The following is a 21188-nucleotide window of genomic DNA, read 5'->3' on the forward strand; positions in this document are numbered from 1 at the left end:
CCCGGGCTCAGTGAGCCCTGCACTCGCCCTGCGCAAGCCCTGGACAAACCAGAGAGGGAGAGGTGGAGGCAGGAGAATCAAGGTTCAAGGGCAACCTTGGCTACACAGGGAGCCTGAGACCAGACTGGGCAACGTGACACTTCTCAAAAATTAGTCAATACAGTAAGATTCCTCTGCCTCAGCTCCTGGGTCCCTAAGTCCTTCCCTTGTTACAGGGCTGAGCATGAGGCCCAGGCCTCACACGGGCTCAGGCACAGGCCCTGTTAGAGGATTTCTGTGATGACTTTGTTTTTTGTTTTGTTTTTTTCTGAGACAGGGTTTCTCTGTAGCTTTGGAGCCTGTCCTGGAATTAGCTCTGTAGATCAGGCTGGCCTTGAACTCACAGAGATCCACCTGCCTCTGCCTCAGGAGTGCCAGGATTAAAGACGTGCGCCACCACGGCTGGGCAAATGACTTTGGTTTATCACAGGCATTGGGTGGCAGGTGTGGTGGCACACGCCTTTCATCCCCAGAGGCAGAGGCAGGGGGAATCTCTGTGAGTTCGAGGCCCAGATCTGGGCTACAGAGAGAGAGAAAGAGAGAGAGAGACAGACAGACAGACAGACAGACAGACAGACCTGCTCTGGTAGCAAAAACCAGACCCCTGTTCTCAGTCCAACCACAGGACATTGGTGACTTCCTGGTGGACCCAAGCCCATCTACTGTCAACTAACCCCGTGGGAGGTTGGGACCCCTGTGTGGGCAAACGAAGCTGGCTCAGCCTGTTGAGGCCAGTTCTGTCTCTTACAGTTTCTGGTACCTCTCCAAGGCCTAGGCAAAGTCAGGACAGGAGTTTTTAGCCATCAGTCCCCAGCCTCAGGGCCCCTCTGGGGTCAGTGGTCAGTGTGGTAGTTCAGAGTCTCAGACCAAACCACTGGATGACCTACTATCTCACTGGGTGCTTCCTGGAATTGTTCTGAACCGCAAGGAGGGCGCTGCCCTGCGCAGAAAGGTTGTGTTTAAAAGACCCTAGGGTGTCCAAGGCCCCGGTTGACAATGGGGCGAGGTGAACATAACAAACATGTCTAGCCCCGAAGTCAAGGGCTGGTAGAGAGGTTTCCGGTGGGGGGAGGGGGTTAGTTATAATCTGGAGCTTTGTGGAAAGTATAGGAGCTTGTTCACTGTGTGACCATAATGCTGAACGCTGGTTGGTTGTGCAAGCAAGCAATGACAGTTCTCAGAGCAGTTTGGGTACCAATTTGAGTAGCAAATGCTGATGGTGTGGGAGTGAATAAGGGGTGGTCCCGAGGTCACAAGACAGGACCTGAGGTCAAAGCCAGATAACCTGACTTCTGCCTGGTAGCTCTCTCATCCCTCCTGGTATCACAGGCTCTGATACCCAGGCTCTGGAGGAGAGCGAGTCCCAGCTCCGAACTACATTTCCCAGCAGCTCCCGTCGCGGGAGCATGCGTAATGCATTCAGTGATGGAGCGCTGACCAGGGGCGCGGCGGCGGAGGCGGCGAGGGCGCGGAGGGCTAATTGGTTGCCGGCTGCGGCCACGGAGGCTAGAGTGTTTGGAGAACCAGCTGAGGGGGACCCTGAGGCAGGGTCGGGGCGACCCAGGGCTGCAGCTATGGAGGACCAGAGGGTAGGACCGGGAGGGATGCGCGGAGCGGGCACGGGTAGGGGACCAGGTGATGCCGCAGCGCCCCTCCCCCTCACGGGCCCGCACAGCGGCTCGGGTTAACATGCAACCCCCAACTAACCCACCCCCCAACTCGGCTTCTCATCATCCTAGCCTGGGATTAGCTGGGTCCCCACTCCACCCACTCCACAGGTCACTGCCCCCAGCCTGCAGTGCCCAGCCCCCCACCCTGGATGGGAGCCGGGAGCAGGAGCCCTCGTCCGCCACTTGCTCTGGGGATCCCCTCTCCAAGCCCCACTCTTCACAAGTGAGACCTTCGGGCTGCCCAGGTGAATTCCATCCACTTCCCAGGCTATCCTGACCCATGCCTATCGCACCTCACCCAGGAGAAATTTGTTTCTCCATATAGTCCTTTACCCCAGGCTAGCCCAGTTGGACTCTGGAACTTACCTTGCCCAGGCTACCCTCTCATTGCAGCTCACCTTCAACTTTCAAGATGCAGATATTGGCCTGGGGTGTTAGTGGTTCACGCCTGTTATCCCAGCCTCGGGAGGCAAGAGGTTGATGTGAGTTCCAGGTTAGCCTGGGCTACACAGTGAGACCCTGGGAAGTGACTCAGTGAGTAAAGTGCTGTGCAAGCATACGGACCTGAGTTCAAGTCCCCAGTGTCCACGTAAGAAGTTAGTACAGCTGCATGCACTGTAACCCCATCCCTGGGGACGGGGACACAGGAGGATCCCTGGGGACTTGATGGCAGTTAGTCTAGCCCAGGTTCAGTGAGAGACCATCCCTCAGATAATAGGTGGAGAACGAGAGAGGAAGATAACTGGCATTGATACCTGGCGTCCACACACGTGTGCATGCACACACACAAGTGCACACACCGTCAAACCAAGCCCACATCAGCTCAGTGCTCAGACCACATAACAAGGGTCCATCCCTGAGATTCCTTCTCTGCGATGGGAATGCTCCAGCCTCACCCCAGACCTGCACGCCTGGGGGGGCGCACTCAGCCAGCCCGCTGGCATGTTCCTCTGTTCCTCAGGAAGCACTGAGAAAAATCATCACCACCCTGGCCGTGAAGAACGAGGAGACGCAGACCTTCATCTATTCCCTGAAGCAGATGCTGCTGAATGTAGAGGTGAGTGGAGCGATCAGTTCTGCAGGCTCGGGTGGAGGGATGCAGAGAGAGGCCGGAGGCATCTCCCATGCTTCAATGCAGTTTCCCATCTATACGGCCCTCGCTTTTTCCCCCTGGAGACAGGGTTGCTCTGTGTAGCCCCGGCTGTCCTGGAACTCACTGAGCAGACCAGGTTGGCCTCGAACTCACAGAGATCCACCTGCCTCTGCCTTCTGAGTGCTGGGATTAAAGGCATGTGTCACTGCACCCGGCTCATGGTGGCCTCTTCCCATGCAGGCAAACTCAGCCAAGGTGCAGGAGGACTTGGAAGCTGAGTTCCAGTCCCTCACGTCAGTGCTCGAAGAGCTGAAGGAATCCATGCTGATGAAGATCAAGCAGGACAGGGCCAGCCGCACCTACGAGCTGCAGGTGTGAGCGTGTGAGCGTGTACCCACCCACTCCCTCCCTCCCTCCCTCCAGAGCCCCTGGTTCCTTCCTGACCCTTCTGGCACCACCACCTCCTTGTGATTGCCCAGTTCTTTCCACTGGTCCCCCCCAGAACCATGGTAACACTCCCACTCAGACACCTCCCATGACTCCCCTGGACTCAGCAGCTCCAGGCTGGCGTCTCTCACATTGAACCCAACTTCACCCTCACTTCTCAAGATCCCACCTTCCCACTTGTGATTACCAAGGGGCCTGAGGGACTCAGGTGTGAATCCAGCCCCATCTGGCTCGGCCAGCACTCAAGGCTCCAGTCTGCTCTTCCCACCTGGAGCCCTCTTAGGCTGTGGGTCCTGCGGAAAGCAGAGCTCTGGGTGGGTTTGTGGTGGTTGAGGAATCTGTCCCCGTGGCTCGCTACCCACAGAACCAGCTAGCCGCCTGCACTCGGGCCCTGGAGAGCTCTGAGGAGCTCCTGGAGACAGCCAACCAGACCCTGCAGGCCGCAGACAGCGAGGATTTCCCTCAGGTGGGTGTCCGTGAGAGGACCCATAGGGTCCCCGTGTCAATGCTCTGTGTACAGTTTTGTTTTGTGTGTGTGTGTGTGTTTTTAAATATTTATTTATTTATTATGTATACAATGTTTTGTCTGCATGTGCAGAAGAGGGCACCAGACCTCATTACAAATGGTTGTGAGCCACCATGTGGTTGCTGGGAATTGAACTCAGGACCTTTGGAAGAGCAGGCAATGCTCTTAACTACTGAGCCATCTCTCCAGCCCCTTGTTTTGTGTTTTTGAGACAGGGTTTCTCTGTGTAGCCCTGGCTGTCCTGGAACTCACTCTGTAGACCAGGCTGGCCTAGAACTCACAGAGATCCATCCGCCTGCCTCTGCCTCCAGAGTACTGGGATAAAAGGCGTGCACCACCACTGCCCAGTTAGTTTTGTTCGTTTTTATCACACGTATTTATTTGTGTGTGGGAGGAGTGTGCACAGCCCACAGCGGTCCCACCCTCCTCGCACGCGAATCAGGTCTGTCAGCAAGCGCGTCTTACTCGCCAAGCCTCTTGCCAACTCTCAGTCATTTTATTTTAGATAGTGCCATGAGGCACACAACATAAATGTGTCTCTGAGGCTTCTCAGGGAGGTGCATTGTGGGTAGAGTGCTTACCCAGCATGCACCAGGCCCTGGGTCCCATCTCCCCCACACCATATAGGCCAGGTGTGGTGGTGTGTACCTGTCACCCTAGCGATTGGGAGGACGGTGCAAGTCAGCCTCAGCTGTGCAGTGAGTTCCAGGCCAGCCTGGGCTAAATGAAACCCTGTCACAAAGAGCAAAACAATTTGACTCAGAGAGTAAACAGTGTGATTTCATTCCACCCAGTGGCGAGTGTGTCAGTCTTTCTCAGCATGAGCTTTTGCTTTGTGGAACATCCGTTATCTTTTTCTCAGATTTGTCTTAAGCCGGGCAGTCTATATTTTGGTTTCTTAAATGTGCTGACTCGAGCTGGCGAGGTGGCTCTGGGGGTAAAGGGGCTTGCAGCCAAGCCTGACAGCCTGAGAGTTCAATCCCCGACCCCACATGGTGGGCGGAGAGAAGGTGGTCCTTTGACCTCCATACACATGTGCACACATGGAATAAATGTCGTTTTAAAGCTAGAAATAAGTAAGCGTGCCTGCTGTGTAGGCTGGGCACAGAGAGGGGACTGGGGTGGGACTCGCTGTCCCTTTGACACACAGCCTGGAAGGAGGCAGATCTTTGCCGTGCCTCAGTCTCACTGCTATAGAGTGGCACAGACCTTTGATTTCTGCTTTGTTCTTTTCTAGGCCGCCAAGCAAATCAAAGATGGGTAAGACGCTGAGTCAGGTCCCTGTCCCAGAGTCCTGCCTGTATGGGGACACCCACTGGGGGAGGCCAGGCCCCTGAGCACTGCACAGGAAAACAGAACTGGGGTCCCCGGATGTCCCAGCCTGGCCCCTCTGCTACAAAGCTGCCATTGGATCGCTCCTACCTCCCTTCCTGCAGTGTGACCATGGCCCCTGCCTTCCGATTGTCGCTCAAAGCCAAGGTCAGTGACAATATGAGTCACCTCATGGTGGACTTCGCGCAGGAACGGCAAATGCTACAGACCCTTAAGTTCCTGCCTGGTGAGATGGGGACCTGTCTGGGGGTCCAAGACTCCGGGAGGGACAGAGAATGGGCCGTACACACACAGCGTGGAAGTCACACAACCCACAACCCCCCCCACACACACACACTCATATATGGGACTGGTGTGGAAACAGGAAGAGACACACAGAGGTTGGGGCCTAGTCAAGTCCGCCCATGCAGGGGTGGGTCACAGGCCCTCACACTGGCCAGGGTTGTCTTTGGGGTGGGCCCTAGCCAAGCCCCAACCATGCATACATTGGGTATGTGGATACCTGTGTCTGTAGTTTGGCTCCTGGTGGCCTGGGAAAGCCCTGCCCTGGAGATCCCAGGAGACCTCACCTCCTAAGGCCCAGGAGGTTTATGGTGGGCTACTGTGGGGTGAAGTCCCCAAAAAAGCCACACCCCCAGTTTGTAGGAAATTCTGGAAAAGCATCAAATGGTAATAACCTGGAAGGAACAGAGAGAGCTCAACCCTGACCCCAGGAGACCCCAGTCCCTCTAGGGACTCAGACACTGACCTTCTTCCTGGGCCCTGGTAGTGCCAAGTGCCCCCATCATTGACCTGGCGGAGTCCCTGGTGGCCGATAACTGCGTGACGCTGGTGTGGCGCATGCCCGACGAGGACAGCAAGATTGACCACTACGTGCTGGAGTACCGCAAGACCAATTTCGAGGGTCCACCCCGCCTCAAGGAGGATCACCCCTGGATGGTCGTCGAGGGCCTACGGCACACTGAGCACACCTTGACAGGTGGGGGAGCACCCCTCAGTGGTGGGCATGGATGGACAGGTGAGGGAGCACTCCCAGGCAGGAGAGGAAGCGGTCCCTGACAGGTGAAGGAGCACTCTCATCTGTAGGTAGAGGGAACACACCGAGGCAAGAAAGGGAGCACTTGCATTTGAGGAGCTGTCCCAGCGCAGCTTAGCTGCCCACCCCCTTCCTGGCTCCATTGCCCCAGCAACCCAAGGTGTATTGCTACTCCTGGCTTCCTGCAACTCCTGGAGTCTGAGATCAGGCTGGTGGAGCTAGCCCATCAGAGCCATCAGCAGAACAGAAGGCATGGTGGATAGGTTTGTCCCGTATGAAGCACTGGTTTCTCAAAGCCGTTTGAAAGCAGAGGAAACAGGCACGGGAGGAATGCCCCTCTTACCTTCTCCATAGCTCTACCGTCCAGCTGCTGGCTCTTCTTTCTAGCTGTGTGTGTGCCAGTGTTGGCCATCGCCCTCAGTGTCTCCTCACCCAGAGCTCACGGTTAGCTAGGCTGTCTGACTGTCTACCATGTAGGCATCCACGTGGCGGGGAGGAGGCGGCTCAGGAGGCAGGAATCAGTCGTCAGGGCCCTAATGAGTTCACAAAGAGCTGGGAACCCCTGATTTTCCTCCCTAACTCTCAGTTCTCGGTCTATAATCACCAGCCTGCTAGTTATCTGTAATTAGCATTCATGGTTAATAATGAACATGCTAATTGCAGGGGGATGGCCATGCCAGCCAGTGCCAGAGCCCCAGAACCTGGTACAAAAATCAAATTTCCTCTCTACAGAAATCAAAACAAACCTACCCTTTTTCTCATAGGTCCCGATATTCATACCCCAGACCTCTCTTCCTCTTACTGGCTTCATTGTGCCTTTTATCTGGGGATAATCACAGACACACAGGCACAGTGAGGGCTCCTGTCTCCCCACCGGCGGCAGCTTGTGGAATAGCGATAGTTCAACTCTAGACCAAAGAAGTGAAGGGGAGGCCTGGCTCGGGGGCCGGAGTGCTCATCCGGCAGGGAGGAAGCCATGGGTTCTACCCCCAGTTGGTGCACATCCGTCTTTTCAGCACTGGGGAGGTGAAGGCAGGAGGATCAGGAGTTCAAGGCCAGCCTGGACTACGTGAGACCTGTCATATAAAAAGGAAACAGGGCTGGAGAGATGGCTCAGAGGTTAGGAGCACTGGCTGCTCTTCCAGAGGACCTGAGTTTATAATTCCCAGCAACCATATAGTGGCTCACAACCATCTGTAATTCGATCAGCTTCCCTCTTCTGTCATGCAGACAGAATATTGTATACATAATAAATAAGTAAGTTTAAAAAATATACAGAATAAAAAAAGAAAAACAAGAAAAAACAGAAATGGGGAGGTGGTTATGAACGTCTTTAATCCCAGCACTAGGGAGGCAGAGGCAGGCGGATCTCTGAGTTTGAGGCCAGCCTGGGCTGTACAGTGAGACCCTGTTTCAAAGCCAAATAAGTCAGATGGGGCTTGTGTTCCGGACCTGAGCTCTCAGTGAGCAATGGAAGGTTCTGGCGCACAGAACAGGTGGTGGCTAGTTTGCCGTAGCAACCGGGGAACCAATAGGAGGCTGATAGACACATAAGACCAGGCTGGGCATGGGGCTTGGTACCCTGAGTGGAAGAAGGCATTACCTGGATGGATGAGCAGAGAGGCCACGGACAGGAAACAAGGGTGGAGCAGGCAGGCCCACATCAGCACTGGTAACCAAGGAGCCTGAGGGGTAGCTCAGTGGTTAGAACACCGGCTGCTCTTGCAGAGGATCCGGATTCGGTTCCCAGTACCCACACGATGGCTCATGACCGCCTGTAACTCCAGCTCCAGGGGACCAGATGCCCCTTTCTTGCCTCCACAGACACTGCACACAGGTGGTGCACAGACACACAGGTGGGCACAAGACCCATATACATAAAATTAAATCTTAGACGAGACACAGATAGACTGGCAGACTGGGTCGGGGGGCCTTGCGATCTTACATCCTCTCTTCCCTCCTAGGTCTCAAGTTTGACATGAAATACATGAACTTCCGTGTGAAGGCTTGTAACAAGGCGGTGGCTGGTGAATTCTCTGAACCGGTGACCTTAGAGACGCCAGGTGACTGACTTCCACCCCTTCCTGACTCGGTATCTCCCACCCATCCTGTTATCCTGGGAACCCTGGGTCTTGGAATGGGGTGATGTGACCCTTGTTGCTCTGGCTGCCAGGGAGCTTACCCTTAGTCTGCAGCGGCTGTCTCTTGTCTTATATCCTGGACTCTTCTGAACTTTTTTATTTCTATTTATAAGGGTGATCTGTGGCTTCAGTTTTATTTTACATGTATTTATGTGTGTGTGCACACGTAGGGGTTTGTGCTTGTACAAACCATCATCAGGATCATTTCTCAGGCATGTCTACCTGGCTGGCCTGAGCCCTGCCTGCCCTGCCTGCCCTGGGCTGGGTTACAGATGTCACCAATGTGTATACCTTGTTTTTAACATGGTCTCTAGGAATTAGGACCCAGGGAGTCTTGTGGCAGCTCACCTTAGGGCCCACCTGCCTTCAGTTAATTTTTGTTTTTGTTTTGAGACAGGGTTTCTCTGTAGCTTTGGAGCCTGTCCTGGAACTTGCTCTGTAGACCAGGCTGGCCTTGAACTCACAGATCCGCCTGCCTCTGCCTCCCCAGTGTTGAGATTAGACAGGCCAGCACAGCACAGCCAGTTAAAATCTTTTAAGTGGCTATTTCATGAATTTTTCTGCATGTATGTCCATACAGTACAGCTGCACAGTGCCCATGGAGGGCAGGGAGAGCAGGCAGAGAGCTGGGGTTAGAGTCGCAAGGTACCGCGTGGGTGCTGGGAATCAGGGTCTCACGAATAGCCCGGGCTGGGCTGGAAGTCACAGTCCCCCAGCCTAGGCCTCCCAGGAGCTGGCACTGCAAGTGTGGATGAATGAGGTAGTCTTCCTGACTCTCTCTGTCCCTCCCTCCTGTCCTCTGTAGAGTCGGGGACAGAACATAGTCATAAAACTGAATCTGTAGTCTCCCACAGTGACTCTTGTATACCGTCTTCAGAAGCTCCTCTAGCCATGTTCTTTCTCTGGGGTCAGCCCTTAGTGGAAGCACAGGCAGAGAGATCAGCTTGAAAACGGCTTTCGACCCCAGAGACAGATTACAGCCCTTTCACCTGGTACCTCTGACTCTTGGTCAGCTCCCCCAACCTTCCTGTCCTGCGTCTCCCTGTACCGCCCCTCCTGTCCGTCTCCCTAAGCTGCCTGTCTTGTCTCTGTGTCTATCTGGGTTTCCCATCTCTGTGACCCCCCCACTCGTCTCCCTGGCCCCAGCATTCATGTTCCGCCTGGACGGGTCCACATCTCACCAGAACCTGCGAGTGGAGGACCTCTCCGTCGAGTGGGACGCCATGGGTGGGAAGGTCCAAGACATCAAGGCTCGAGAGAAAGAGGGCAAGGGCCGGACAGCGTCCCCTGTCAATTCCCCAGCCAGGTAGCCCATGTCCCCTGGCCCCTGAGTCTCACCTCACCCTGGCCAGTTTTGTCAGGACCGGGGTGGAGGGAGGAGCCTGGGGGTATGACAGCTTCCCTTGTAGAAGAGTGGATGATAGCAAGGGTTCTGGTAGAGGAATAGGAGGGTTTTTTGCAGCATCTGCCCAGTTAGCTCAGTTGGTTAGGCATCTTCCAGCTGAGGAGAATGGCGGGCACATTTACAAGGGCTGGCACGGACCAGGGAAAGGTGAAACCTAAGCTGAGCTTCTCTGCTATCCACAGAGGGACTCCATCTCCCAAGAGGATGTCTTCAGGTCGTGGGGGACGGGACCGCTTCACAGCTGAGTCTTACACGGTGCTGGGTAAGGATGGGAGATGAAGGGACCTGGGGAGCTGGCGGCAGAATGTGAGCAGGAACACACAGTGCCTGGGGGATGTGGGCATAGAAGGTGTGCAGCCTTGGCTCCATCCTACCCCCTCCCTGTGCCTCAGGGGACACGCTGATTGACGGTGGGGAGCACTACTGGGAGGTGCGCTTCGAACCAGACAGCAAGGCCTTTGGCCTGGGTGTAGCCTACCGCAGCCTGGGCCGTTTTGAGCAGCTGGGCAAGACAGCCGCGTCCTGGTGTCTGCATGCCAACAACTGGCTGCAGGCCAGCTTCACCGCCAAGCACGCCAACAAGATCAAAGTGCTGGACAGCCCTGTGCCCGATTGCCTGGGCGTCCACTGCGACTTCCACCAAGGTGCAACCACTTTCCTTCCTCGGTCCCAATGCCCCAGCTCCTCCCCGGTCCTCACCCCTGTCCTGACACCTGTCCCCCTGCCCCCCTCACCCCAGGCCTCCTGTCTTTCTACAATGCCCGCACCAAACAGCTCCTGCACACCTTCAAGGCCAAGTTCACACAGCCCCTGCTTCCAGCTTTCACTGTGAGCCACTGGCTGCGGTGGGAGGGGGTGGGCTGAGGGGAAGGGGATGTGAGGGGTAGGAGGAGGAGGGCCCAGGTGGAGGATGCTGGGCCTGTCTCCGAGTGCCATGTCCTGGCTGAGCCTCCCTGTTTCTCACTCTCCCCAGGTGTGGTGTGGAAGCTTCCAGGTGACCACAGGCCTGCAGGTCCCCAGCGCTGTGCGCTGCCTACAGAAGCGGGGTAGTGCCACCAGCAGCTCCAACACCAGCCTCACCTAGGCCGGGGCCACCTGCCAGCCGGGGCACTTCAGCCGGCATCTCCACCTACCTGCTGCTTGGAGCCTTAACTCTGGAATGGGGGGTCAGAGTCCCCTCACCACCTCACTTCATAATAAAGATAAAACACTAGCCACACTACTGTGCTGGTTCATTTTTGGTTTTTCGAGACAGGGTTTCTCTGTAGCTTTGGAGCCTGTCCTGGAACTAGCTCTTATAGAACAGGCTGGCCTCGAACTCACAGAGATCCACCTGCCTCTGCCTCCCGAGTGCTGGGATTAAAGGTGTGCGCCACCACTGCCCACCTACTGTGCTGGTTCTTAGAGACGGGGTACCTTGCATTTCTTAGCTGTGAAACAGGCTTTTCTTGTGGATTGGTGTCAGGCGTGCCGGCTTGGGACCAGTACTCAACAAACCCCAATCTTAGAGGCCATGCTAGACACAAACCTTGCAGTCACATTAAGTTCTTGTTTTTTGCTTTATTAAACAAGGCCTCACTCTAGCCAAGGCTGCCGTGGAAATCACTTTATGGCTCAGGCTAGCCTCAGGTCTCCCAGGGCTCTTCCCTGCTTCACTGTATGGAGGACAGGATTCTTCACCGTGCTGGGCATGTCCAGTCCCCTCAGTGAGGACAGAGGTGGTGGAGGACTGTTGTGTCCTGAGATAGCTCGCTGGTCCCTGGGGGCCTAGATGAGTGTTCCAGTGCTCTCCTCTTCTGCAGTTTCTCTTCCAGCTCGGCCGTGATGTCCCCCAGCTCTGGTGGGTGGGAACCCAGACTTCAGCTAGAGCACCCTGGACTGTGCTCCCCACCCAGGACCTGCCTACCATGCATCCAGGCCCCCAGAGTCTCCTTACTTGTCAGAAGGAAGGGATCCTGGGGTGACACTGGCTTCCTGGGCCAGACACTGGTGGTCGCTTTGAGGTCTGCAGAAAGATGAAGCGGAGATCTAAGACCACCTGTCACCAAGGAAAGGAGAAGTCGGGGGGTCGGAGCCCTACCTGGTTTGGGCTCGATCGGTGGCTTTGGGGGTTTTGCTGGGAGCTTTGCTGGCTTCTTGGGCTTTGAGGGGACTGGATGACTAGAGGAAGACACTGCAAGAGAGAGATGTCACAGGGTGTCACCAACAACCGTTCCTCCCAGCTCCGGTGTCTGCCGCCTGGCTTACCGTCTTGATTCACGTACTCAACTGCCGGGGAATCTTCAATGGGGGTCACATAGTTCTCATCCTGGTCCGGTAGCTGAGGCAGGGGAGGTAGTAGAGGTAGCCTGTCCTCCTGACTGGACACAGACACAGGCACAGGTGGGAGTGGCTTCGAGACATTAGCAAGGGGGGCAGGGCCTGATGGGAAACAGTCACTGTCAGGGTACAAACTCCTAGGGTATACTGCAGAGATAAGTATCCCCATGTGCTCATCTGTCGATCACAATGTGACTGCAAATTGGGATGCATGTGGGATTGTGGCTTCAGACAGGTACACAGATACATGCATGTGTGTATATGTGTATACAGAGGCATGTATGAGCCTCTGATGTGCACGCACTCGGCGGGGAACAGTGTGTGTGTACGTGTGGCTCAGGGCTGGGCTTGAGGACCATGCTACAATCCCCTCAGACCTCTGCAAAGCATGCTGTCTCTTCCTCTCACTTGGTAAAGGAGACCCACATCCACTCCCTGCCCAGATCCTTCCCCAGGTCTCTCCGAGGTGGCTGATCCTCCGCTTTACCCATCCCTATTAATAAAATCCTTTGGAGCTGTGCCATTAGTTCCAGCACTCAGGAGGCAGAGGCAGATGGCTCTCTTGAGTTCAAGGTTAGCTACATCTATAGAGTGAGACCCTATCTCAACAATCAGCCACAGCACTGGGGAAGAAGAAGCAGGTTCTACAGAACGAGTTCCAGGATACCCAGGGCTATACAAAGAAACCAAGTCTCAAAAAACAAAACGAAGAAAGAGAACCTTTGGGCTGCAGGGATCATGGGGAAGGGGAGTTACCTGAATCCCGGGAGGAGGACACAGCCCATACACTCTCGCCGTTCTCCCGATCTGAGTCCACGAAGCCTGGAACAGAGAGAGCAGGCAGTCTGGAGGCAGCGTGGAGGCCCGGAGCTAGCGTTCCACAGCGTGCCCCCGTCCAAGCCTGGCTGCCCCACATCACACACCTAGAACCTTCTCATAGTCCTCCTCCATCAGGAAGGGTACCAATGCCCTCTTCGTGTATGTCACGAAATAGTTGACCACAGCATCCAGTGAGGGACAGGAAAGCTGGGGAGAGAGACGGCGGTCATGCAGGAAAGGGGAAGGATCCCAGAACCCAGGACACCCCAAAGCTCACCGGGTCTTCCACGTCGATCACATACATGGGACCCTCCCTCTTCACCTTGTAGTGCTTGACCACTGGAGACCTGCAGAGTCGCAACTGGCTAGCTGGGATGCCACACTTCCCACCCCAGGAGACCATGCGCCTATGAGACCCACGCCAGGACCGCGCCTTTAGTCGTTGTCCCGATCCTAAGCCTGCCCAGTTATGACCACACTTCAGGAGACCCCGTCCCTAGGCATGACCCCGCCCCCTAGTCATAGCCTCACACCCTTCCCCAGAGAGTGTCCTAGCCCCGGCCTGATTCCACTTTCCCAGCATCCTCTGGCTACCAAGCCCCCAGCTCTGACCGCCCCGCACCCAGGTGAATCTGCCCACCCTGGGCTCAGAGCCCCACATGCTCACCCGTTGAGTATCTGCCGGGTAGTGACAGACACACCGTCTTTGCCGTCCCCTCCAGGCCTCAGCAGCAGGTTTCCGCACTCGGGGTAGCGCTCCAGGAGCAGCTGCGCCTCCAGCCGGCTCACCTGCAGGAAACACCTGAGCGAGCGCACACGAGAGAGATGCTAAGAGTCCTGCAGGCAAGCTTGGACCTCAGGGGATCGGCGGCTCCACCCAGGCCCCGCCCCGAGACACAGACCCCGCCCTCCCAGAGGCCCAGCCTCCTCAACTAGACCCAGGCACCACCCCTTCCAAAGGGAGGCACTGCCCCGCCACTCTTGAATACGGCCCCTCCTAGATCACAGCCCCGCCCCCAGAAACACAGGCCCCGCCCAGGTCCTGCCTCCTCCCTGGAGCCTGGAACTTGTGCACCCTATGGGCGGTCAGGACTCACCAGGGCACCTCAGCTGCTCGCCTCGCCTTCTCTTTGTCCAGAACCTCGGCCATCATGTACAGATGTCCGGGCAGCAGGGTCAGGTTAGACGGGACATGGAGCTGAAGGATGATCCAGGCCGAGAACACATAGGTGGGTACCGAAAAGAAAAAGTAAAGTCAGGCCAGCTACTGGAGCCAGGAAGGAGTGTCTCTGGGCCCATCGCTACCAGGCACCCCACAGCATACAAATGCAGGACACTCCCCACCCCCAAACAGATGCTAAGGTGGACTCGGAAGGTACTAGAACCTCGCTCCGAGTGCTGGGCAACTCTTAGGCCTAACCAGGAGCCAAAGAGAAAAATGTGGTTTTAAACTCTGCGGTAATGTACCTCTGTTGGTCTCCCGCCCCAGAACTCAGGAGAGAGGCAGAGGTGGGAAGACAGGAGTTCAAGGTCATCCTTGGCTACAGAGAGAGTTGCAGGCCAACCTGGGCTACCCGAGACCCTGTTTCAAAAATAGAACTGGAGCTCCGTCCCAAGACCCACTACTTGGTTAGCTCGCAAACTCCTGTAACTCCTGTTCTAGAGATCCGAGACCCTCTTCTGGCCTCTATGGGCACTGCACACACACACACACGCACACACACACGCACACACGCACTTGCACACTCACAGACAAAGTATCTAAAAATAAAATAATTAAAAAAAAATAAAACTAGCTGGGCAGTGGTGGCGCACGCCTCTGATCCCAGCACTCAGGAGGCAGAGGCAGGCGGATCTCTGAGTTGGAGGTCAGCCTGGTCTACAGAGCTAGTTCCAGGTCAGCCGGGGCTACACAGAGAAACCCTGTCTGAGAAAGCATAAACAACAACAAAACCAAACAACAACAGCTAATAGAGAAGTAGACTCACTCACCTCCACCACAGTCAAGATAAATCCTTTCCACATCTCACGAGACTCCAGGCTCTCCACCTAAAGAGGGGGGGAAAGAGTTATGTTAAAGGGCTGGAGAGATGGCTCAGAGGTTAAGAGCACTGGCTGCTCTTCCAGAGGTCTTGAGTTCAATTCCCAGCAACCACATGGTGGCTCAGAACCATCTGTACTGAGATCTGGCACCCTTCTCTGGCGTGCGGGCATACATCGAGGCAGAATGTTGTATACATAATAAATAAATAAATCTTTTTTAAAAAAAGAGTTATGTTAAAGAAGATGGATGTGGCTGGGTGTTGGGGGCGCACGCCTTTAATCCCAGCACTCGGGAGGCAGAGGCAGGCGGATCTCTGTGAGTTGGAGACCAGCCTGGTCTACAAGAGCTAGTTCCAGGACAGGCTCCAAAACCACAGAGAAACCTTGTCTCAAAAAACCAAAAGAAGAAGAAGAAGAAGAAGAAGAAGAAGAAGGAGGAGGAGGAGGAGGAGGAGGAGGAGGAGGAGGAGGAGGAGGAGGAGGAGGAGGAGGAGGAGGAGGAGGAGGAAGGATGTGTTCCTTCGGAAAGTGGGTTAAGGGCCCCTTCTGCCCCAGCTGTGTTCCCTGGTGGGGGGGGGGGCTTTGCACAGCTGTATCCCATGCTGACCAGCCTCTTTCAAAGGCATCTCAAGCCACGGAAGGTCCAGGGACTTGTAGAATGTGAGGAACTCAGAGTAAGACACTTCATGTGACTCCTTTGGTTTTTTGTTTTGTTTTGTTTTGGTTTGTTTTTTTAAAGATTTATATACTTATTATCTATATAGTGTTCTGTCCACATATCTGCCTGCAGTACAGAAGAGGGCACCAGATCTCATTACAGATAGTTGTGAACCATCATGTGGTTGCTGGGAATTGAACTCAGGACCTCTGGAAGAGCAGCCAGTGCTCTTAACCACTGAGCCATCTCTCCAGCACCCTTTTTTGTTTGTTTGTTTGTTTGTTTGTTTTTTAAGACAGGGTTTTTCTGTAGTTTTGGAGCCTGTGCTGGAACTTTCTCTGTAGACCAAGCTGGTCTCGAACTCACAGAGATTTGCCTGTCTCTGCCTCCCAAGTGCTGGGACTACAGGTGTGCACCACCACTACGCAGCTGACTCTGTATTTTTATTCTGAATGCTGGACTCAATGGAGGGGTCTCTCCTTTCTCCTGACATACCTTGAATTTGACCTCCTGGTCCCGGAGTACCAGGCTGAAGTGAGGGCTGGTATCCCTTGAGCTTCCCCAAGGAGACTCATCTTTGATCTTTGAAAACAGCCTCAGGTCCAGCTTCTCCAGGGCCTGGCCCAGAGGAACACGAGAGTGTGAGCACCAGGCCTATGGCTCTCTCAGTCCCCAGGATGATGCCCTCCCCCGTGGTGTAATCTCAGATGTCCACCCACCTAGGTATTCATTCATTCATCAGGCCCTGAGCCCACACCCCTGCTCTCACCTGAAAGTCCCGATTACTGTTGTAGAAGCAGATGGCTAAACCCTGGAGGCCTGCCCAGAACTTCCTGTAATCCTGGGGACAGAGAAGAAAGGAGAAAGGACCCAGGGGGCAAAGTTGTGTGTGCCCAATATACTCCCTCCTGCTGCAGGTTTGAAGTGGCTGTTCTTGTGCCTGTGGATCCTTCTCACTACAAAGCTCCTGTTTTCAGTAAAGGTTATATTTCATTCATTCATTCAGTCATTTAATTAAGTAACTTAGCTACCTAGTTTTATCTAGCCTAGATGACCTTGAACTCTTGGTCCTCCTGTCTCCACCTTCTGAGCTGGGGTCAGGGGCGTGTACCGCCAAAGCCAGTTTCTGTCATACTGGTGATGGAACCTAGGACTCCATCACCCTGGGTGAGCAGAGAATGCACTGAGTCCCAGCCCGTAAAAGTACATGTTCACTGAGGTCTTCCCTGCCCATTGTCCAGCCTAGGCATCTCTTCTCATCCAAGACTATGGTCTGCGGCACAGCTAGTGGCATTTGTCTCACGTGGGAGTGAGTCTGGGCTCCATCAACAGCATTTAATAAAGACGAAAACAAGGGGATTCCTATGGGATAGAGAGACAAGGCACCCCACAATGTGAACAGATGTGTGCTGTGGAGTAAGCTGACTTAACTGGATTAATGGTTTTACATGTATACACACATCTATCTACTCACATATCCACCTACCAACTCACCTATCCAGGCACCCATCCATCCACCCACCCACTCATCTATCCATCCATCCATCCATCCATCCATCCACCCACCCACCCATCCATCCATCCACCCACCCACCCATCTGTCCATCATTTGAGTGCATGATGTAAAGAACTTGCTTGTTGTGGTTTATCTGAATACATATGGGATGTGGACAAGAGGAACCAAGAGACATAGTCTGAGCAGTATTCAGGGAAAACAGAGGGGTGCATCCAGCAGAAATACATATGGGCTGGGTATGGTGGCAGAGCACACCGTTACCCAACACTTGAAAAGCTGAGGCAGGAGGATTTCTTCAAGTTTCAAGCCTTTTGGGGTCATAATCCTGAAAACCTGCCTCAGAACAACCCTCTCGGTTGCTTTGATTTGACAGTTCACGTGCCACCTGCCGTGACCTTAGTCCAGAACCTCAAGTTCATGGGGTTACTTCTGAGCTGGGAGGGGGAGGAGGCCCAGGAATCAAAGGAGACCTAATTCCCTGGAGGAAGTCTCTAGTCTTGTTTCTATGCAGAGAATGGAAAGAGAGACAGGCAGAAAGATTGAAACAGCAGCTGGACAGATCAAGAGACCAACAGCTAGGCAGTAGGGCAGCCAGGCAGGAAGGTAGACAGACAGATGGACAGGCAGGCAGAGAGACATGTAATCGAAGGACAGAATGTGGAAAGAGACACAGAGACGGACAGATAGCCAGAGCTTTCCACAGCCGGCAGCTTGTGCCTTGCTCCACCAGGCTCCTCTCACCATCAACCACCCCCTGCCAGACCCTCTGTCAGGCTGTGTGGATTCCCGAGGCAGCTCAGCACTGCCGGGCAGGCTTCCCACCCTCCATACCTGGTCACAGGGTCCCTTTTTCTCTAGGAAGCTCTCATAGTAGTGTGAAGGTGGCACGCCTTTGGGCTTGGGGCCCTTGGGTGGGCTCAGGGCCGAGGCCATGTCCAGCCCAGGTCCCCGTCCTTCCAGTAGGAACCCCAGCCCGGCCAGGAAGCGAATAAACAGGTTCCTGGGGAGTTTCCTCAACTCAGTCAGCCGTCACCTCCCTCCCTGGCAGGGCTGGGCGGGGGCTGGATCCTGGGGAAATCCCGGCAGCTCTGGGCTCCTGTCCCAAGCGAAGGGACTGTGTTGAGGAAGGTGGCTGGGACGTGATCACAGGGAAAACAGAAGCGTACCGCAGGCACATCACAGCAAGATCTGGAATGCCTGGGAAGTCGCTGAGTGTAGCGCCCACGTTCCTGGATCACCAGACATACATCTGCAAGACAAGTCTTTAGCCAGGGGTCAGGCGGGGAGGGGACTTTCTCAGCTTAGATCAGTTTAACTTTTTATTACATTCACTGTGTGTATGTGTGTGGAGGTCAGAGCTCGAAGGAGTGGATTTTCTCCTTGCATCATGTGGCTCCTGCGGACTAAATGCAGGTCATCAGGCTTGGTGGCACGTTCCCTTCCTCGCTGAGACAGGTCGCCAACTGCAATCATTCCCAGCCCGTGTGTTCTGATTACCCTTCATCAGACTTACAGCTAAGCACGTTAGTTATTGGTTTTAGTTTTCTCTCGTTTGCCTTGTTTGAGCCAAAGTCACATAGCCCAGGCTGGCCCCAACTACAGAACTGAGGATGACCTTGAACTCCTGAGCCTCCTTACTCCACTTCCTAGATGCATGACTAGTATCCACATTCTGAGTTTTTCTGGTTTGGTTGTTTGTTGTCTAGATACACAACCCAAGCTGACTTTTAATTTTTTTGGCTTTTCAAGACAGGGTTTCTCTGTAGCTTTGGAGCCTGTCCTGGAACTCACTCTGTAGACCAAGCTGGCCTCCAACTCACAGAGATCTGCCTGCCTCTGCCTCTGCCTCCCAAGTGCTGGGATTAAAGGCGTGCGCCACCACTGCCTGGCCTCAAGATGACTTTTAAAAAAAAAAAGATTTATTTACTTATTTGTTTTATGTTTGAGATCTCTGTCTTCATGTACAGCAGAAGATGGAATCTGATCCCATTCCATACAGTTGTGAGCTACCATGTGGTTGCTGGGAATTGAACTCAGGACCTTTGGAAGGGCTGCTAACTGCTGAGCCATCTCTCCAGCCCCCTTAGCTGACATTTAGCTCCAGCTCTTTGTGTCTCAGCCTCTCAAGGGCTATAATGACGGGTGTGGACCAGCAGGCGTGACTCTCACTGCCGGTCTGAAGGATTATAACAAGCAGACATTTCTCTCCCGCTGTTCTCTCACTGTTTCCTTCCTTTTGCTGCAGATGCAAACCAGGACCTTTGGGCCTGCTAGGTGAACACTGTACCACGGAGTCGCGCCCAGGCCTTCCCGGGGCGATTCTAGGCCAATGCTCCACCCTGACCACGCCCCCAGCCCTTCACAGGGGGATTCTAGGCGGGGCTCCACCCTGACCACGCCCCCAGTCCCACACTGGGTATTCTGAGTTGGGCTCCACCCTGGCCATACCCCCAATCCCTCACTGGGGAATTCCAGGCAGGGGCTCTACTACCTGACTCCTTCAAATACAAGGCTCTAAGATCAATTCCTGTGCACGCAATCAGTATATAACTAAAATTTCAGCCAGGCATGGTGGCACACTGCCGTCTTCCCGAAAGTTGGGAGACAAAGGCCAGAGCATCACCTGTTTAAGGGCGGTCTTAGTTACATAGTAACTTGAGTCCAGTTCTGTAAGTAGCTTATGCTGTTTTCAAAAAAGAAAGCCAGAACAGTTTATGCATTCATTTCCCGCAGTCCTTGGCCCTAGCACCTGGACTTTACACGGGTAATAAAGGGTAGCGATGGGGACCATAGATAGTTGCTATGGGCAGCGTCGCCAACTGTCCAACTGTCCACTGTTATCTTTAGAGGACTTTTTCATACACTGTCAAGACACAGTGGTTGCTTCAAATTGTCTAAGGCCACAGGGGAGCCGGGTGTGGCAATGCAAACCTGTGATTTCAGCACAAGGGAGGCTGAGGCAGGAGGATTACTGCAAGTGTGAGGCTAACCTGGGCTACATACTGAGTTCGAGGCCACTTATGAGATCCTATCTCAGAACTTGAAAGAACAGAGGAAGGAAAAGAAAAATGACTAGGGAGCCGTGGGCTGTTGTGGTGAGGGGTGAGATGTAGTTACGGTATAGAAAGATCCCTCTAGGACCAGGCTGGGCAGAAGATAAACGGGATGAGGATGAAGTGCATGGTGTCCCATGAAGATGGCCAGTGTCCAGAACATGGACCCTCCCTCACTCAAGGCTTTGCCTGCCAGGAGGTGGTTAGACCTGCTTATTGAGCACAGGGAGGGGAGGTGAACTGAGGCTAGCCTGGTCTCTGCGGAGCTGGAGTCTGGTGATCCGGCTAGGGGAAAGAAGGATTCTCTTTCCTTAGACCCTTCCAGAGCGTCCTGTGTTCACTTTCCCCAGTGGGACAATCCCACCTGCCACTCTGCTTGGTCCCCTTCCCAGATTTTCCGACCTCCCGGGGTTGGGGGGTAAAGGTTTCTGACCGGAGGGGAACAAAGGCTTTGGGCCTCGCGCGCGCGGTCAGCAAAACCCGCCCCTTCCCGCCCCTGACTCCACCTAGGCGCCGATTGGCTGGATGGAAACCATCCCTTGTAGTTAATTGGATGCTGGGGCCACCTGGTGATTGGATGACGTGACGGCTGTAGATTGCTGAGTTAACACTATAGATACTGAAGCAGAGCCTGACCCAGGACTTTCGACCCACCTGCAGCGAGCCTTCCCACCGCGGCCCTACATTTCTTACAAAGCTGGTTCTCCCCAGCTCCCAATCACCAAGGGCCGAGTCTATCTAGCGCGCTGGCCGCGGGTCTCAGTTTCCCTCATCGCTGCGTAGGGGCGGGTGCGCCCTAGCCCCGAGATGCAACCCAGCAGGCGGGGGCCTCAGGTGGGGCGTGTAATCCCCTAAATGTGGGGGTCCTGGGTGTCAGTTTTTTCCTCCAGGTCACCAGCACCATCGGGTCTCAGTTTCCCCGCACTTCCTCTCCCGCGCGAGGGCAGGCTGGAGACCTCGGATTCCCACTTCTTTCTAGTAGACTGAACCGCTACTGCGCCCAGGGCTCAAGGCTGCAACCTGGTAGTTGGTGGCCTCTGTAGCCCCTGAAGGCAGTGTCCTGGGTCTGAGTCCCTCGTCCAGATCTCCCA

The 21188-nt window shown here is 54.6% G+C and overlaps 2 protein-coding genes across 2 annotated transcripts; one reads left to right on the top strand and one right to left on the bottom strand.

Moving 5' to 3' along the window:
• The first annotated feature begins 1473 nt into the window (after positions 1 to 1473).
• Positions 1474 to 10897, top strand: Fsd1 (fibronectin type III and SPRY domain containing 1). The gene is made up of 13 exons (XM_057771880.1): positions 1474 to 1628; positions 2671 to 2766; positions 3043 to 3174; positions 3614 to 3715; positions 5013 to 5035; positions 5212 to 5333; positions 5877 to 6086; positions 8108 to 8206; positions 9431 to 9590; positions 9872 to 9951; positions 10082 to 10333; positions 10429 to 10517; positions 10663 to 10897. The coding sequence occupies exons 1-13, from the start codon at positions 1614 to 1616 to the stop codon at positions 10771 to 10773; spliced, it is 1491 nt and encodes a 496-aa protein (XP_057627863.1). The 5' UTR covers positions 1474 to 1613; the 3' UTR covers positions 10774 to 10897.
• Positions 10898 to 11253: 356 nt separating this feature from the next.
• Stap2 (signal transducing adaptor family member 2) lies at positions 11254 to 20564 on the bottom strand. Its single transcript, XM_057771455.1, has 13 exons — positions 17876 to 20564; positions 16298 to 16369; positions 16024 to 16146; positions 14820 to 14876; positions 13925 to 14025; positions 13495 to 13629; positions 13105 to 13174; positions 12932 to 13034; positions 12765 to 12830; positions 11937 to 12110; positions 11770 to 11862; positions 11626 to 11694; positions 11254 to 11526 (listed from the first exon to the last, which is right to left on the bottom strand). The coding sequence occupies exons 1-13, from the start codon at positions 17975 to 17977 to the stop codon at positions 11393 to 11395; spliced, it is 1299 nt and encodes a 432-aa protein (XP_057627438.1). The 5' UTR covers positions 17978 to 20564; the 3' UTR covers positions 11254 to 11392.
• Between the last annotated feature and the right edge of the window lie 624 nt (positions 20565 to 21188).

Source organism: Chionomys nivalis, chromosome 6 (assembly GCF_950005125.1).
Source record: "Chionomys nivalis chromosome 6, mChiNiv1.1, whole genome shotgun sequence".
Classification (NCBI taxonomy): domain Eukaryota; kingdom Metazoa; phylum Chordata; class Mammalia; order Rodentia; family Cricetidae; genus Chionomys; species Chionomys nivalis.